Raw genomic sequence first — 15618 nt, forward strand, 5'->3', positions numbered from 1 at the left:
ATTAGCAAAGATTTTGGTGACTTGAGCAATGAGAGCTCCCTTGGTATGTTCATCAATACCAGAGGTCACCCTCGATCAGCTCATGAAATAAGAGGCTGCTGTGGGCTTTGTGAGGGAAATCCACCTCTTGAATGGGGGTCTGTTCGGGCCAGTCATGTGTTTCTGACTGCAAATTTGGTCTAATATCACAGTGTCTGGAGTTTGGTTTCAGTGGGAACTCCTTATATGGGAAAATGAAATACAACTGGCTTCTCGGGAGAAGTAATTGGACTCTAGAATGTAATGTGAGGTAAAACTAAGACCAAAAATTCTTACATCAACTGAATTTTCTGTTTCAGTTTTCATTTCATACTTTTTGTATTCTATTTTTAGTGGGTTGGACTGAGAAGGTTGCTGAATGCTTGCTCTGGTTGGTGGCAGTACATTAATGTCCTGTTGACAAATTTATATTTTATTATTAAGTAGTTCTTGAAAACTGGTATTTGCATTCTCGTAGGCATCAACCCCTAGATATATATTTTAAGGGTGAGATCACAGTAATTCCAGGAGGGGACACTGGAAAATCGAAAGGATCCAAGCTATTTTCCATTGAAAATCAAAATGGTTTAAAGAGAAATAACTGAAAGTCATGATTCCAAACTTGGTCTTGGTGTAAGTCCGGTCCTAAAGGAGACAGCCGCTGTGGTGCTCAAACTGAATTGCCTGTAATATGCATCTATCTTGGGGTAAGTTCACTTTGAAGTTCAGCCTTTCATTAAACTCTGGGGTGTCGAAACTCCCTATTGCACAGATCATGAACTAGCCAACTGAGGAAAATGAGGGAGGCCAGGTAAACCTGTATTGAGGGTGGTCAAAAATTCCTAATATACAGCAGATGGATATGAAACAATCCCTGTACTGTAAGAATACAATCCCCTCCAAATGCATAATCTGTTTCTCGTGAAAGACATGTGGCCCAGTATAGAAGTTTTAGGTCAACTGATTCAGTCAAAGATTAGCCTCGATATTCTGAAAAAGAAGACTGTAGTTACTTATGGACTCTAATTCCTTATAAAGGATTATACTGGGCACCGCACTGCTGCTACAGTGTCAAATCTTTTTGTGGGTATGCTAAATTAACCTTTGTAATAGAAAGGCTTCTTTTGTGCTTCCAGTCAAAAGAAGAGATGGTTTTGAGTCTTTAACAACTTAAAATGCCAATGATTGGGATCCTGATCTAAAATTCATATTTTTTTCTATTTCTTCTTAAATCATGTTCCTCTACTGTTTCACAAATGAGTATCCCGCTGTGATTTAACATTGTGTGCAGGATACTTAAAATGGAAATCTCCATCAGAGGGGCATGAACAAGTGCAGATAATGAGGGGGAAGGTACTGCAATTAAAGGTAAAGTGATTATCATTTGTGAAATTATGTTTGGAAAAGTGACTTTAACAGATGTAATGTTAAATCTCACAGTCGTGTAGTGAGAGGAAAGGCTTCAGTTTTAGGTAGTTTTATATGTGTTGATACCTGTTCTCAGATGATGAGTGTGTGTTTTGGGTTGTACCTCCCTCAGTATTCATGGTAGTGCACACTCTTCATGCTCCTCTATAAGATTGTGTAATATTCACTGTCTCAATCTTGAAACTCATGATGAGCTGACTATTATGAAACTCTGACGAGAGCCCTTTGCCCTAGAAATCAAGTCATAACGAGCCCACACAATAGAATTTTTTGGGATGCAGTTGCCATGTGATGTTCTGTCATGTCAAACTGCTTTGCAGGGCAGACAGGGAGTAGAGACAGACACCAATGAGTACTTTACTCTGTGTACTACGTGTGGGACCTGGTGAAGGAAATCCTGTCCCAGTGGAAGTTAATGACAGGGCAGCTTGGCCAGCGTGAGAGAGTTTCCTAGCTCCACGTGCCTTCTGTGTGTCGTGAGTGTGTGCCTAATGCAAATCATTGGTGGTAAAGTCCAATGTTTGAGTCCCTGTTAGATTATAGACTTGGGAGGCAGCTTGTTCTCGTGACACTTAAGGGATAGTATGAAGGACTTCCACTCTATAGATCCCATTTAGTGAATATTGTCATATTTGAAAGCTTTAATCTCTTCCTTGTACTTTTCTTTCGAATACTGATTTCTGAAATGCAGTGACATTGGTGTGAGGGCAAACTTGTTAGACCTTGTTGCGGTGCCATGGATTTCTCTCTTCAAAATAACTGTTCCTTTTGATAGGTTATCTTTGCTTTTGTTCTTAGGACTCGCTCCACAAACAGACAATTTAAGTACACTAGTGGTTTAATACCCATGATATTTTGTAGCTTCCAAACAAGTTGTTTGGACGAGAACAAAATTACTGGCCTATTTAAAAAAGGCACTTGAGCAAACTGTTATGTTGATACATTTGGTCTGTTATCATTTTCTAGGACATTTGCCATGAAAACAGTAGGATCAAATATATCAAGAGAGACTTTTCACAGCTACTGCTTTTCTCCTGGGCTAGGGAATGGTCAGAGAGGAGTATTGATTGCGGAACTGGGAGATCCCATGGCAGCATTATGTTAATGTTTTTGTGCAAAAGTTTGCTCTCTGTGGCATTGAAAGGGTGTTAACAGAGGCTAGAGAAAAAAGAAAACTCGAATTCTAAGCGGGGATAAAAGGAAACCAAAAAATGGTGGCGTTAGGAAGAAAGAGAACATTATCCGCCATTCATTTTCTAGGAGCTTGCAGATAAGGTGATTTTTTTACAGCACTTCAATGTTCCAGCTACAACTTAAGCTAATGATAATCACAGCACTGGGATAGTTTACATGTGGCATATAAATACTGCTGGCATATACACCAGTGTGGCAAAATGAATTGCCCAATCCCAGCACTGCATGTAAACAGATCTTCCACCCTTCTGTTTTGGTTTTAGTTTAATTACAGAAACATTTTCAACATATGAGGTTGTTTTTTGACACCTTTCTTACTATTAAAAGTTTTACTGAAAAGCACTGGTAATTGCATTAAAGTAAGGAAGCAAAAAAATGAAAGAGATCCTGGAAAGTTTAAATGCCTGTCAGGGTACAGTCATTATGCCTTCAAATGGGAGTCATACAAATGGATACAGCTAAGCCCAAATCTGGAATTCTCAGTGGAGTCCAGTTTGCTTACACTTAGAGTGACATGGGGTTTGGGGCTTTAAATTAAGGTTTATTGGCAAAGGTAACTTATTCAAGAATAAGGTGAGATATTTGAAGTTGGTGGTGTGGTTATTCTAGAACAGCTTTGCCTGAGGACGTATTTACTGTGGCATGATCTTGTGAAATGGATTAATCTAAATGAGGAAAAAAAAGTATGTTCTTAATCTGGAATAAGCATTTCCCTAGGAATTATTTTTACAGAGTAATTGTGGTCAGTCTCCCTGGCTAGACAAGCCTTTATAGCTCTTGTGTTATGTTAGCTGTGGAGTATTAGATATGGTAACAGAGACACAGACATCCTAGTACCATACTCTGAGAAGACACTTAGCAAATGACAGCAAGGCTTCTTTGCCCTGTTTGAAAATTTACCTACAGTGAATCAAGAGCATGTGATCCTGTAATCCTGCCATACTACTTGTGTAGTGGGAGGAGGCTGCTGCTCCTGTTCAGAATTTGGCTTTTGATAGTTATTGCAGCGTGCTGATCTTAGCATCAGCCTCTCAATAGGTTCCTGCTTATGCCTGTTTGTCAAAATTGTTTAGAGAAAATAAACTTTCATGGCCCACCAGATGTGATCATGAAGGGTTCAGTGAGCTTTTCTTTCTTCTTTCAGGTTATAAGACGCTTTTGAAAGGAATTTCAGGGAAGTTCAGCAGTGGAGAACTTGTTGCAATTATGGGTCCTTCGGGAGCTGGGAAGTCAACACTCATGAACATTCTGGCAGGATACAGGTCAGTAACAATGAAAATCCTAAGTAAGGTAAGGTCACCTAGCCTGATGGCTTCTTGGAGACAACAGCAACAGAAGTCTTACCCCAATGTTTCTAGAAAACAGATTTTTCACAGACTTTGAATTAGATTCTTATTGCTCATATTTTTTCCTCTTTGTCCTGTTCTGGTTGCTTAGAATTTATCTGTTAGCAAGTCAGATCCAAAAACAGGAAGCAATTTAAAGTCCAAGACACCACAATTTTTTTCCTTTCTAGCTGTGTAACAAATCTGACTCAGTGTCTTCTATTCATAATGCTTTTTAAATCACATTTTATAAGCACTTGAAAAAAATTACCTTTTTAGTTGCCACTTAATAATGTTGATGTCCTCTTGGCTGAACTGCAATGTGTGAAGTGACGGTGGTTCGTCTTCCTGAGTCCCCCATTATATAGCCAAATACTGTGTTATTGTAATTAGGACATAAGGAACAGAATAGAGAAACCTAAAAAAGTCACTTAAATGGCTTGATTTATTTTCAGACATTCATATAAGACAGCACACACTTTCTACTAACTTTGAGTAAAATTTTCTGTGACACTGCATGATACCTCTTATGAAAGTATAATCATGAAGTAAATTAGTTTCTATGCACTATATCTGTTTTACTCCATCGTGGGCAGTAATTCCCTAAGACTTCCACATACTGAGGCCTGTGGCAGCACAACTGAAGGCAAGAGTCAGCCCTGGTTATTTTCTTGGCTCGTTTCAGAGAGACGGGAATGAAAGGAGAAATTCTTATCAATGGACAACCTCGTGACCTGCGCTCTTTTCGCAAAGTCTCCTGCTACATCATGCAAGATGACATGCTCCTTCCTCATCTGACTGTTCAGGAAGCTATGATGGTGAGCTTTAGTTCTTGCTCTAATTTATTGGAACGGGAGAAGGTGGTACTGTGCACATGTTCTTACTCCTTGTAGTGCCACGAGCCATTTTCTCTATCTGATCCCACTCAGTGAAAGTGCTCTTACTTAAGTGATGCCGTGAATTCCATTTCAGGCTCATTCTTCTAGTTGTCTGAGCTTCTTTAGCTTCATCATTTTCAATTTGTTACTAGCATTATGATTTGGAAGAAGATCTAAGGCTGTGCTCCTTAGACCTCCCAGAGAATGGAACCTGCAATTCTGCACAGAGTGGGTCTTTGTAGGCACCATTTTTTTTCTTGATTAAGTAACCATGTCTCCCTTTCTCCCCATCTTCCATGTTCTGACTGCAAAGTGCTATTTTGACTTGAGCACGGTCTCTCTGCTACTTCTGCTCTCTGATCCTTCTACTCTTTTTTTTGCCTTTTCTTTAATAAAGGCATTGTATAAAATCTCTTCCAGTTCTTCACAGGAAAACAACAGGAACAGAATAATCACAAGACTACAGGCAGCATAAATTATTCTTACTGTCTTTAATAGCATCAATAAGTTTTCTGCTTGCCAGCTTGACCAAGTCTAGAAGTGCCTGTTGCTCAGTTTAAGAAAAGAGCCACTTTTTCCTCAGAGGATGTTATGAAAATAAGGCTAGCATATTGGGTGCTAGCATCAATTCACAAATTTTAAGGGCAGAAGAAATCACTGTAGTTCTTATGTGGCTAGTTTTCTGGAAATGTTCTTCTCTGTGAGTAAGTTTTTCTTCTCTTTTGTTTATTTGAACATTGTAGTCAGAATCCTGTAGGGCCGCTTTTGTAGAAGTGGGCCCAGATGATACTTGTTGTCTAAATTAATCAATCAAGGCTCTGACAAAAATAATTACTTAACAGTTTAATTGCTTCTGATAAAGGTTAATCATAATGTTTTGTGGAGCTGCCTCTTAGAAGAGCATATGACATCTGTAACAAAATTGTTTATTTTTGTACTCATTTGTTCACATCCTGGAGAATAGCAGTGTTTTGGTCATCCTCATGGTATGGATGAAGCACAAATAAACTGTGATTCTAGCATTGCCTGTGAAGTTAGTGGCTACGCAAAAAATGTTATTCCTGTCTTCCCCTAAAGCTCTTTGGCTTGCAGGATAGCCTTTCTTTTTAATATGCCTTCTGTCAGATGCTGGAGTGATTGCTTAGGTCAGATTATACTCAGTTACCTACTACACAGGCATCTGTGATGCTCGTGATTTGAACATTATAGTTTAACTTAAACTTTCCTGACTGGGTTGAAAGAAGTGGTTTAAGTGGTACATTGGGATGTTGTGCCTGAGGCATCCACTCTGACTGGTTGTTGTGCTTCAGACCAATTCAAAATCAAATTCCTTTGTGTCACATTCCAGGTATCTGCTCATCTGAAACTTCAAGAGAAAGATGAAGGCAGGAGAGAAATGGTATGTATACTGTCCATCAAACTGAGAATTTCATGAATGCCAAAGAGGTCCATGAAGTGAGCTCTGTAAAACAGACATTTTTATCTAACATTGAATTGTGTTGCTCTTGTAATGATAGAAAAAATCCTGAGCTCAAAGTTGACAGGTATCATTGTGAGGGAGTGTTTACTACAGTCTATATAAAAATTGCTTTCAGTATGAGACTGAATAGATAATTGTAAAAGACCTACTGAGATGAATCCACAAGTTTTGTAGGATTCCTTTCAGTGTACCTTAGCACCTTAGATTCTCTTACATGCGTGTGTGGGGGGTCAGGTGTCTCATGTGTGGTGATAAAAATTATTCATGTCTGGCAATGGTGACCATAGCCCTTAATTTTTCCAAGGACTAATGAAAAACTCAGCAGTTCTTGTAACTGGTGCAGAAATTTCTTTGCTTGTGTTTGAAAGTGTTGATCTTTATGGCTATGCTGGTGGCCATATTGTTGCACTAGACAAGTCAATGCAGTCACAGTTAAGATACAGACTAATGTATTTTGAAGCTGTGTTGGATGACTGAGGTTTGGACATGTGGGAGATCAAGCTGAAATACTCACATGTATTTTCTAAAACACTGGGAATGAGTTTCACAACTTACTCTTGCACATTTACTGGACTGTCCTGCTTCTGCCTCTGGCTGACATGGTTTTCCTGAGCAGGAGAGAAGTCTTGGTGTATTATGGCCCATGGAGACCTATATAACCCAGCTGGACCTTCACTAGGAAGTGTTCTCCTCTCACCCATCTGGTTACCACAATTTCTTCCCATTGTTTGATCTGACACAGGGCTGTGCTTTTGAAGAAAATACCTTGAAGGTGTGTGACCAGATAAAAAGGCTTCTGACATGTTAACTTGTGCATGAAGCAGCATTCTCAGCTGAATTTTGGTTACCTCAGTTATACTTCAAAGGGCTGGAAATGTGCACTTTCTACACATTTATTCTGCACTTGAAGTGTGTGTGCCTGCATATTCCTAAGGACATTCAGAGCTCGCTTATCTCTGCTGGGGTGGAGTTACCAGGGCATGCTGAAACCTGGGAGAGGAACAGTTCGGTGCTGCACAGAGTGTTTCAAAACCACATACACCCTCAGAGGATAATGCCTGGAGCTAAACATAAACAAAAAGTCACAGCACTGATGAAAGCAGATATGGTTCAGGTTGTTTGGAGAGTTGTGAAAAGTAAAACATAGCTCAGAAAGTGTTCGGAGGTGTTTTGACTGGCCTCAGGCTGTGTTTCAGTCTAGCTTAAGACAGCACCGACAAGGAGACAGTGTGGTCTCTCACATGCTGCCTCCTGAAGAAGAAGCCTCTGGCATGTGGGGATTGTGCGGAGGGCCAGTGGGGCTCACGTGAGAACATAGCTCCATGGCTGATGTTGAGATATACATTCCAAGAAAGCTGTCTGGTCATTCAGCCTTTGTTAGGAACATGTATGTTACTCTAGACGGGTCTTCTAATGGCTTAGTACCTCAGTTGTCCTACCGATGAAAAGGGAGTTACTGTTGGCATGGAAAGCTTCCAATGTTTTTGCTAAACTTCTGTAAAATTCAAGTTTTATGCTTTCCATAATTTTTCAGTGTTCTTTTTTATAAATAGAAAGAAGGTTGATATTTTCATTTTGGTGTATTTTGTGCCCCCAAAACCATGCACTGAGGAGACCCTTTGCAGGCACATTAGGAGATCTTGCAGGTGACTGGAAGAAGCCACCTCGCAGGACTCAACTGAAACCAAGTTGTGCAGGAGGAAGGAAGAGATGAGGAGACACAGGAGTGGTAGTGAAACGTGGACATGAGAAAGTTGTGGCCTGCAGTCTCAGGAATGTGAGAGGCTTCCTGCTTTTCCCCAGGTGCCAGTTCATTTTATTTAATCCAATAGAGGCCTGAACTTGATTTGTTGGGCTTAACCATTTCAGAGGAGCCTCTTTTCTAGTGAAAGGCACCTCTGGCAGTAGGTGGCATGTGATTCTGAAATAGAGGTTTATAAAGGAAAAGGCGAAACTGCTTCTGACCCGCCCGATGAAAAGTATGCCTGAAATGTGAAAGCTATGGCAACCTCAAAGGTAGAGCAGCCACTGTTTTGGCTGTCTTCTGTCTGTATTTCCAAACTGGAAAATTCGGCCTTTCTTCAGTCTCTAAGAATCCTTGAAAATCAGAAAGAGCTTCAGAGAGGGAAACTTATGGGAATCAACATATGTTTGTTAGCTTAAGATTGCTTTGATTCTCTCACATACTTTTTTTTTTCTTTTTAATGAGATAAACACAGATTTTGTGGGTTTTTTTATCAGAAAATGCATTTATTTAGAAACAGCTGTTAATTTTATTTATACTTTGAAAGTCTTAATTCATTTACACTTTAGTAAGTTAGGCTGAGCAAGTTAATTTACTGGTTCACACTGTCAGTGTAATTACAAACAGCTCTTTGAGGAATAAGCTGTGCTATACGCATTTATTTAACACATACTAGAAAGGCAATCATTTTCAGGCTAGTGTTACTGGCCTGTGCTGGACTAGATCATGCATTTTATTGTAAATTATAAGAGAAATGTTTATCATAGATAAATTTTGTGAATTTATGCACTTGTATTGAGAAGATTACAGATGCTTGTTTAAAACAGGGACGAGTGAAAAATCATCCAGTGAACCATAGTTTATGTTTTTAGTTGACCTACAGTGTGCTGCCCATGTTCTGTAGCATTCTTCCTAGAGATAAAGGGACAGAGGTAGTTGGGCTCTTCTCTCTGAGAACAAAGGTTAGTGGGTTTTGTTCTTTTTCCTCCCACTCTCATTGAGAGAGGTAGCTCCTGGAAGACAAAGTCAGGACAAGTGAAGGGTCAGGCCCTGGTTGATCTAACCAATTTTTACCATATTAGCCACCCTTTACCCTCCACCCAAGTAACTATTACTTTAAAAAATGACGGGCTCCTTTTCCTATACTTAAGTGAAGTATTCAATGTGGGGGCTTTCTTTCTGCCTTTTAAGTGGTAGATTTTTTAATTGCTTGAGCAATGTAGCTTGTATTCACTCATTTTTATGTCCAGGTTTTTACTGATGCCAAAGAACTATTTTCCTCATATAGGGCTACCAGACCAGATCTACAGTCACTGAAACAGAAACATTCATAGCAGCTGGGATTGTCTGCCTTGTGCTGCAGACCCTCAGACAAGCTGTGCCCTTCCTGAGGCTGTGCCTTGAGGAAATCCCAAATATCTGCAAGTACATGTGACAACTGAACTGGGTCTGAGAAGAATGAAAACACTTAAAATTATTGGCTGCATTTTATAAAGAGTAAGCTGTGAGGAACAGATGAGAGAAGAGCAGGTCATGGCTCTATAGAAACCACTGATTTTTTCTTACACAGTTCTTCAGTCCCTTGTAAATAAAGTCTAGAAGTTCAACTGAAATCAGCTTCTTGGTTGCACTGTGTAATAACTACTCACGTACTGCAAAGCTCTTTTGGTATCAATGCCGTTTCCAGGGGGTTCTATAGAAGAACTGATTGCCACTCCATTTTGACAGGCAAGCCTTCCATACGGAGAAAGGTCATGTCAGACAGACAAGTAGAATTTGGGTCAAAATAGGAAACGGTAGGCTGTTAAGCCCCACTGAATCTAATAAATGTTTAAGATCCACTTTGGGGACATTAGATGGAAAAAGCCTTTGGTGTAGGAATTATGAAGCAAATCATGAGGTAGTTTACGTTCTTCAGGAAAATCAGTAAAGAGGCTTTTCTTTTGTGCTAACAGATTTAAATGATGCATCGTGTTTTCTCTAGGTAAAGGAAATATTGACAGCCCTCGGTTTGCTGACATGTGCCAATACGAGGACTGGGAGTCTTTCTGGAGGCCAGAGAAAGCGTCTTGCCATTGCTTTGGAGCTGGTGAACAATCCTCCTGTCATGTTCTTTGATGAACCAACCAGGTACTTCAAGGCCAAAAATTAAAGATACGCAAATATTGCTTTATATAGTAGAAGAGTGCTGCAGAAAGGTTTGTCACCTCTAAGTCCTTGGAAAAGGCTCGTTTTGTGTTGCCTGTAAGTACTGAATAAGACCAGAAGAAATAATTTGATTTAGGTACTTAGTGCCTTGGGTCACTGCTGTAACTGATGGACCATGGGACTATAAATAGTTTTTGAGGGAGATACAAACTGGAACGGGAAGGTAGAGAGAGAGAGGAAATCATTTTCAGATGTCGGCATGAGTTTTCTTTTTCAAGAAAAGATAACTCGAATATAAGCATTTTAAAGTGTGACTTTTAATACTGAGTGTAGCATATTTAGAGTCAAATTCTGTGATCCGTCTAGGAGGAGACTGGGAGAGCTATGAATATGTATCTATTCATTAAAGTTGTGAGCATTTAAATCTACAGTCCTAAAACGTAGAAGGCCCCTAAGGCAGCTTTGAGAATACTCTTTAGTTTTCATTCTGAGGCAGTCTTCCAACTTAATTAAAAGGCTGATGGAGAAATACAAGCATAAGGTTGGCAGAAGATAAAATTAAACTGCTACAGACAAAATTCGTAACAGGATAATAGTGAGAGACCCAAGTATCAAATACGTGTGCTAGTTTTGAGTGGTTCCTATGGACCTGTGGATAACAAACCGTTTCTTTCTTTTTATTCAGTGGCTTGGATAGTGCATCATGTTTCCAGGTTGTGTCTCTCATGAAGGCTTTGGCGCAGGGTGGCAGGTCCGTCATCTGCACAATTCACCAGCCCAGTGCTAAACTGTTTGAGTTGTTTGACCAGGTAATACTCTCAAACTCTTTATGTGTGTTTTAGGTAGGTAATGCTTTCAAGGCTACACTATTTTAAGTAAAACCAGGAATAATTGTAGTTAATTATAGAAATTAAATAATTAAAAGCAAAATATCCTTTTTTATTATGTTTTTTTTCTTTGTCTCTGCCTGTTTCCATTATTTACATGTAATATTTTTAAATAATCTGGCTGGTATGTTTGTGTGAAATTAGGATTATTGCACTTGTGATTTTCATGCCTTTACCTACCCCTGTTCCAGGGCACAGGGCTATCAGTAAAGTAAATTAATTGAAGTAGTTTAAAAGCAAGAGAGCTTTAGTGCCAATGTCTGCAATGTTACTAGTACACATTCTCATCCTAGCTACACAGTTGTAAATTTAGAGGAGTTTATTCATGTGAAATAATCATAATTGAAATAAAGTCAGTTGGAGATCTCTTCTCTGACCTAACAACAGATGTAGACCATGTGTGTTTAGGTTAGATTTAAATTTACTTTAATCTTGTTAGGAGATTTAAATTAGAACTGTGAGAGCTGAGAGAAAACCTACTCCACCCTATGTGAACAAGCTCTTGCAGATTGCCAGTCTGGCAAGGAGGTTTATTTAAAGTCAATAGTGTGGCTAAAAGTAAGAATAATCAAGCTGTTACCTATGGCTGGGCTGTTCTACCTCTCATTCTCTTCCTACATTCACCAGCCTCGTCTCCCAGCCCAAAATATCTGTAATATATGGAAATTAGATGTCTCAGCTGTACAGTTTATTTCCTATTTTCAGCATGTGTCTGAGGCTGGAATGAGTCTCTTTCTATGTTAATGTGCTTTAAGTCCTGGTGAGAATGTTTGCAGAATTCAGATCCTTAGGTATTTCATTTCCCATTAGTTATAATTCCTTGCAAAGCTAGTTCCAAGTGGTGACAAATCTTCCCAAGCTGTTCTTCCTACAAGGACAACAAGAGGTCATTAGGTTCATGGATTGTTGTCATACAGTTAGCAGGTTCAAATACTTTGCTACTATTTCATAGTTTTCTTTTTCTTTTTTTTTTTTTCTTTCTTTTTCTTTGCCTTGTTTTTCAGCTCTACGTTTTAAGTCAAGGTCAGTGCATTTACCGTGGGAAGGTATTAAACCTGGTCCCTTACTTGAGAGATTTGGGTTTGAATTGCCCAACCTACCACAATCCAGCAGATTTTGGTAAGATCCATTTGAGTAGTTGATTTAATTTATGTTGTATTTGATTAGCACCTTCAGGGTAATGGGGGCCATGGTGTGTTTTATACTTTTGTACATATATATGTGTATGCTTGTGTACATATATGCACCAAAATTCAAAATAAAAATATTCGATTTTTTTCTAAGTAATTTGATTGCCATCTAGTGGTAAAATTTAGTGAATATTTCTCTGTGGTGGAAGCCCACGTCCAGGAAATGAAAGATGAAACATATTGTTTAGTGTTTTATAGTAATTAATCTTGGTGGCTTTTCAAATTGGCTCCAGTATTCTGTTGTTTTTTTGATTGTTTTGGTTTTTTTTTACCTTGAATAATACCAGTGTGTTATTGTACTGCTAATAGCATTGAGTGTTTTGTTGTTGTGGTTTCTTAGTTCCAAAGAAGCAGTAAGGACCACAAAAGAAGACTTTTGTAGTTTTTGGTTTCTAAAACAATCCCATATTCACTCCCTTTCCTCTAAAATGGTTCATTTAACTTCCAGGATGAAGAGAACTCTCTGAAGATATATAGAAAGATACATTTATTTGTGTATACATAGGATTTTGCATGTGGCATTTTAGAGCCTGTTTTAGGCAGAACTCCTGTTTCTGTCGGTGCAACAGAATCAAGGGGGTCTAATAATAAGGCCTGTAACGAATCAGTAGAGTAAACCAGTAACTTACCTTCTGGTTTGTGTAGTTATGGAAGTAGCATCTGGTGAATACGGAGACCAAAACAGCCGGCTGGTGAGGGCGGTACGGGAGAGGATCTGTGACACAGACTACAAGAGAGATGTTGGTGGGGAGAATGAGTTGAACCCCTTCCTCTGGCACCGGCCCTCTGAAGAGGTATTTTGTACATCACAGCTACTGGGCATGGCTTGGGCTGGGAGGGGGAGGGAGAGAATTCAAATCCTCAGTCAGTGGAGGAGGTTTCTGGGCACGTTTGGCTGATGAGAGCAGGGTTTTGTGAATGAAAACTAAGCAAGATACTGCAAAGAAAGAAGTTTATTCTTTTACATGTTTCCGCAGGATTCCTCTTCCACAGAGGGCTGCCACAGCTTCTCCGCCAGCTGCCTAACCCAGTTCTGTATCCTCTTCAAAAGAACTTTTCTCACCATCATGAGGGATTCGGTAAGGCTGCCTTTATAATAACTTCAGTAGCGAAAAGGTCACTTCAGCTGATTGTGAGGAAGTGTAAGATGCCTTAAAGGTCCTGTCCAACAGCCCCTGCATAAAGATAGTCACAGAATTTCAAAGGAAAGAGACTGATCTATCAGTCTTGCTTTTAAATATACCATATTCATTGTGAACAACAGTTTTCTTCAGAGGAACTCAGAAGCATCCAGCCTAAAAACCTAATGCCTAAATCCCCTCTGTGCTGGCAGGTCCCTTATACAGTTATTTATCCTACTTAAAAATGAGTGGGAGGTTTTACTTGTTTGTCAAAAAATTTGTTTTTCCAGAGAATTCAGGGTGGCAGAGATAATCATTTCAGTGTGATGTAAGGTTAATACTTTATTTTTCCTTGTGAAATAGAAAATGGGTAAATAAAAATTTTGCTCCTCTGATGAAAGCAGAACACTTTTAGTTTTATAAATTTAATATCAAGATGAAGTAAGTGTCGTAATGAAACTCTTCATTCCCATGCTAAAAAACATATCTTTCGCCTTTTTTCTTAAAAATAAGCAACCCCCTTAAAAATCCGAAACCCTGCAGTTTTCATGTAAGTCAATTAAATGTTTTGGGTGACCATTGTGTCCAGGCCTCTCCTGTCAGGTAACCATAGTATTTCTTCCCTTTCAAAAAGGGAAACGCTGTTTTGAGTGCCATAGTACAAGCAGTCAGCTGTTGTCCCTAGCGGTGTGGTTGGGAAGATATGTCAGAACTGTGTTATTCTGATGGTTAGGAAGCATCTTCTCATTTCCAGACCACCTATATTATGCCCATTTGTCATAACTTGTTCTTGTCCCTTGCTGTTTTAGATTATAGCACATTTGTCATTCAGGGATTAATTAATTGCTGAATTTTGCCTTCCTGCAATCTGGAATGGTTTGCACATCTGGTCTAGTACCAAATATTTGGTCAAAAATGAACTGACATGCTCATGTGGGGGGGCTGTTGTTATCCAGAGCGTACATACAGCCTCACATTCTCCGTGTTGCTCAGCTAGCCAATCAGAATGTCTCTGGTACACATGGAGGGCACATCTCAGATCATATGGTCCTGAACTTGTCTCCACCAATGGGGAACTGTAACTTTTTTTCTGATGTGTGGATGGAAAAACAGTGGTGTTTTTAAGATTATTTTTTTTTTCCGGCTCAAGTCTAAAGGCTTGCAGTTGTTCCACATTTTATTATTTCTTTATTCTTCCATACCTCTTGTAGGAATATCATGTTGTAGAGAAGGCACAAAAGGCTAATTTATGCGTGATAGAGTTAGTTTGGTCTATACAAGCCTGAAATACCTCACTTCTGCTCTGGGAATTTTATCTTTTAGTGAGAGAGACTGCTTGTCCTGGTGAAAGTTGGCCAATGGCTCCATGACCATGTCAGACAGTAAGATTTTAGGTTGCAGCATTTGCAGTTCCTGTCCTAGTTTACAGGGAGAAATTTTCTGTACTGTAATAGGCGTGTGTCTGATTCACACTGGGAAGCTCATCACTGTAGGTTTTCCTTAGCTGAAGACCAGTTTGCCAATAGGAAATGAACTTTTCTATATACCTTCTTCTGGACATAAATACTCCTTTTCTGCAGTCTGTATATCTGATTTCAATCATATTGCTGTCATTTTTGAGCTCAGACTTTCTGATCAGAAATACTACTTGTTCCTTGTTTCTAGGTCCTGACACATTTGCGTATCACCTCGCACATTGGTATCGGGCTGCTCATCGGCTTGCTCTACTTAGGCATTGGCAACGAAGCTAAGAAAGTCCTCAGCAACTCCGGCTTCCTCTTCTTTTCCATGTTGTTTCTTATGTTTGCTGCGCTCATGCCAACTGTCCTTACATGTAAGTGCCAGTCACACTGCTAAATCGATGGAGATTGCAGTAAGCTGGGAGGGTGTTGTAATGTATCTGTTTCATGTAAGATAACATTTGACTGGTGCTTCTACTTATAAGACAGGTGTAAGTGTTAATCTTGCACTCACTGAACTGCTGTGTACAGGCAAACAGAGACAGGCTTGTCCAGTGGCACCTCTCTCTCCCCAGTTTTGGAAGTGTTTCTCAAGCCTGACAGTTCACTGTTGCAGTCCTGGACTGGAATTTCCCCTTTTCCTAAGGCGCCAGTGCACCTCAAGTGCATCATGAGCTTGTATTTGGTCTTAGGGAAGCTATAATAATTTCTCTAGGACTTCTAAATCATGAATTCTGCATAAGAT

General features: G+C 39.5%; 1 protein-coding gene across 3 annotated transcripts in view; it reads left to right on the forward strand.

Moving 5' to 3' along the window:
- Window positions 1-15618, forward strand: part of ABCG1 (ATP binding cassette subfamily G member 1) — a 51288-nt gene that overhangs the window by 28422 nt on the left and 7248 nt on the right. For all 3 annotated transcript variants that reach the window (XM_065068706.1, XM_065068690.1, XM_065068696.1), the window contains exons 3-11: window positions 3785-3902; window positions 4651-4783; window positions 6192-6242; window positions 10052-10197; window positions 10901-11024; window positions 12107-12221; window positions 12938-13086; window positions 13270-13371; window positions 15079-15247. In XM_065068706.1, coding sequence (XP_064924778.1) covers window positions 3785-3902; window positions 4651-4783; window positions 6192-6242; window positions 10052-10197; window positions 10901-11024; window positions 12107-12221; window positions 12938-13086; window positions 13270-13371; window positions 15079-15247 — 1107 coding nt within the window. The remainder of the gene's footprint in view (window positions 1-3784; window positions 3903-4650; window positions 4784-6191; window positions 6243-10051; window positions 10198-10900; window positions 11025-12106; window positions 12222-12937; window positions 13087-13269; window positions 13372-15078; window positions 15248-15618) is intronic.

This window comes from Columba livia, chromosome 1, assembly GCF_036013475.1.
Source record: "Columba livia isolate bColLiv1 breed racing homer chromosome 1, bColLiv1.pat.W.v2, whole genome shotgun sequence".
Taxonomy (NCBI): domain Eukaryota; kingdom Metazoa; phylum Chordata; class Aves; order Columbiformes; family Columbidae; genus Columba; species Columba livia.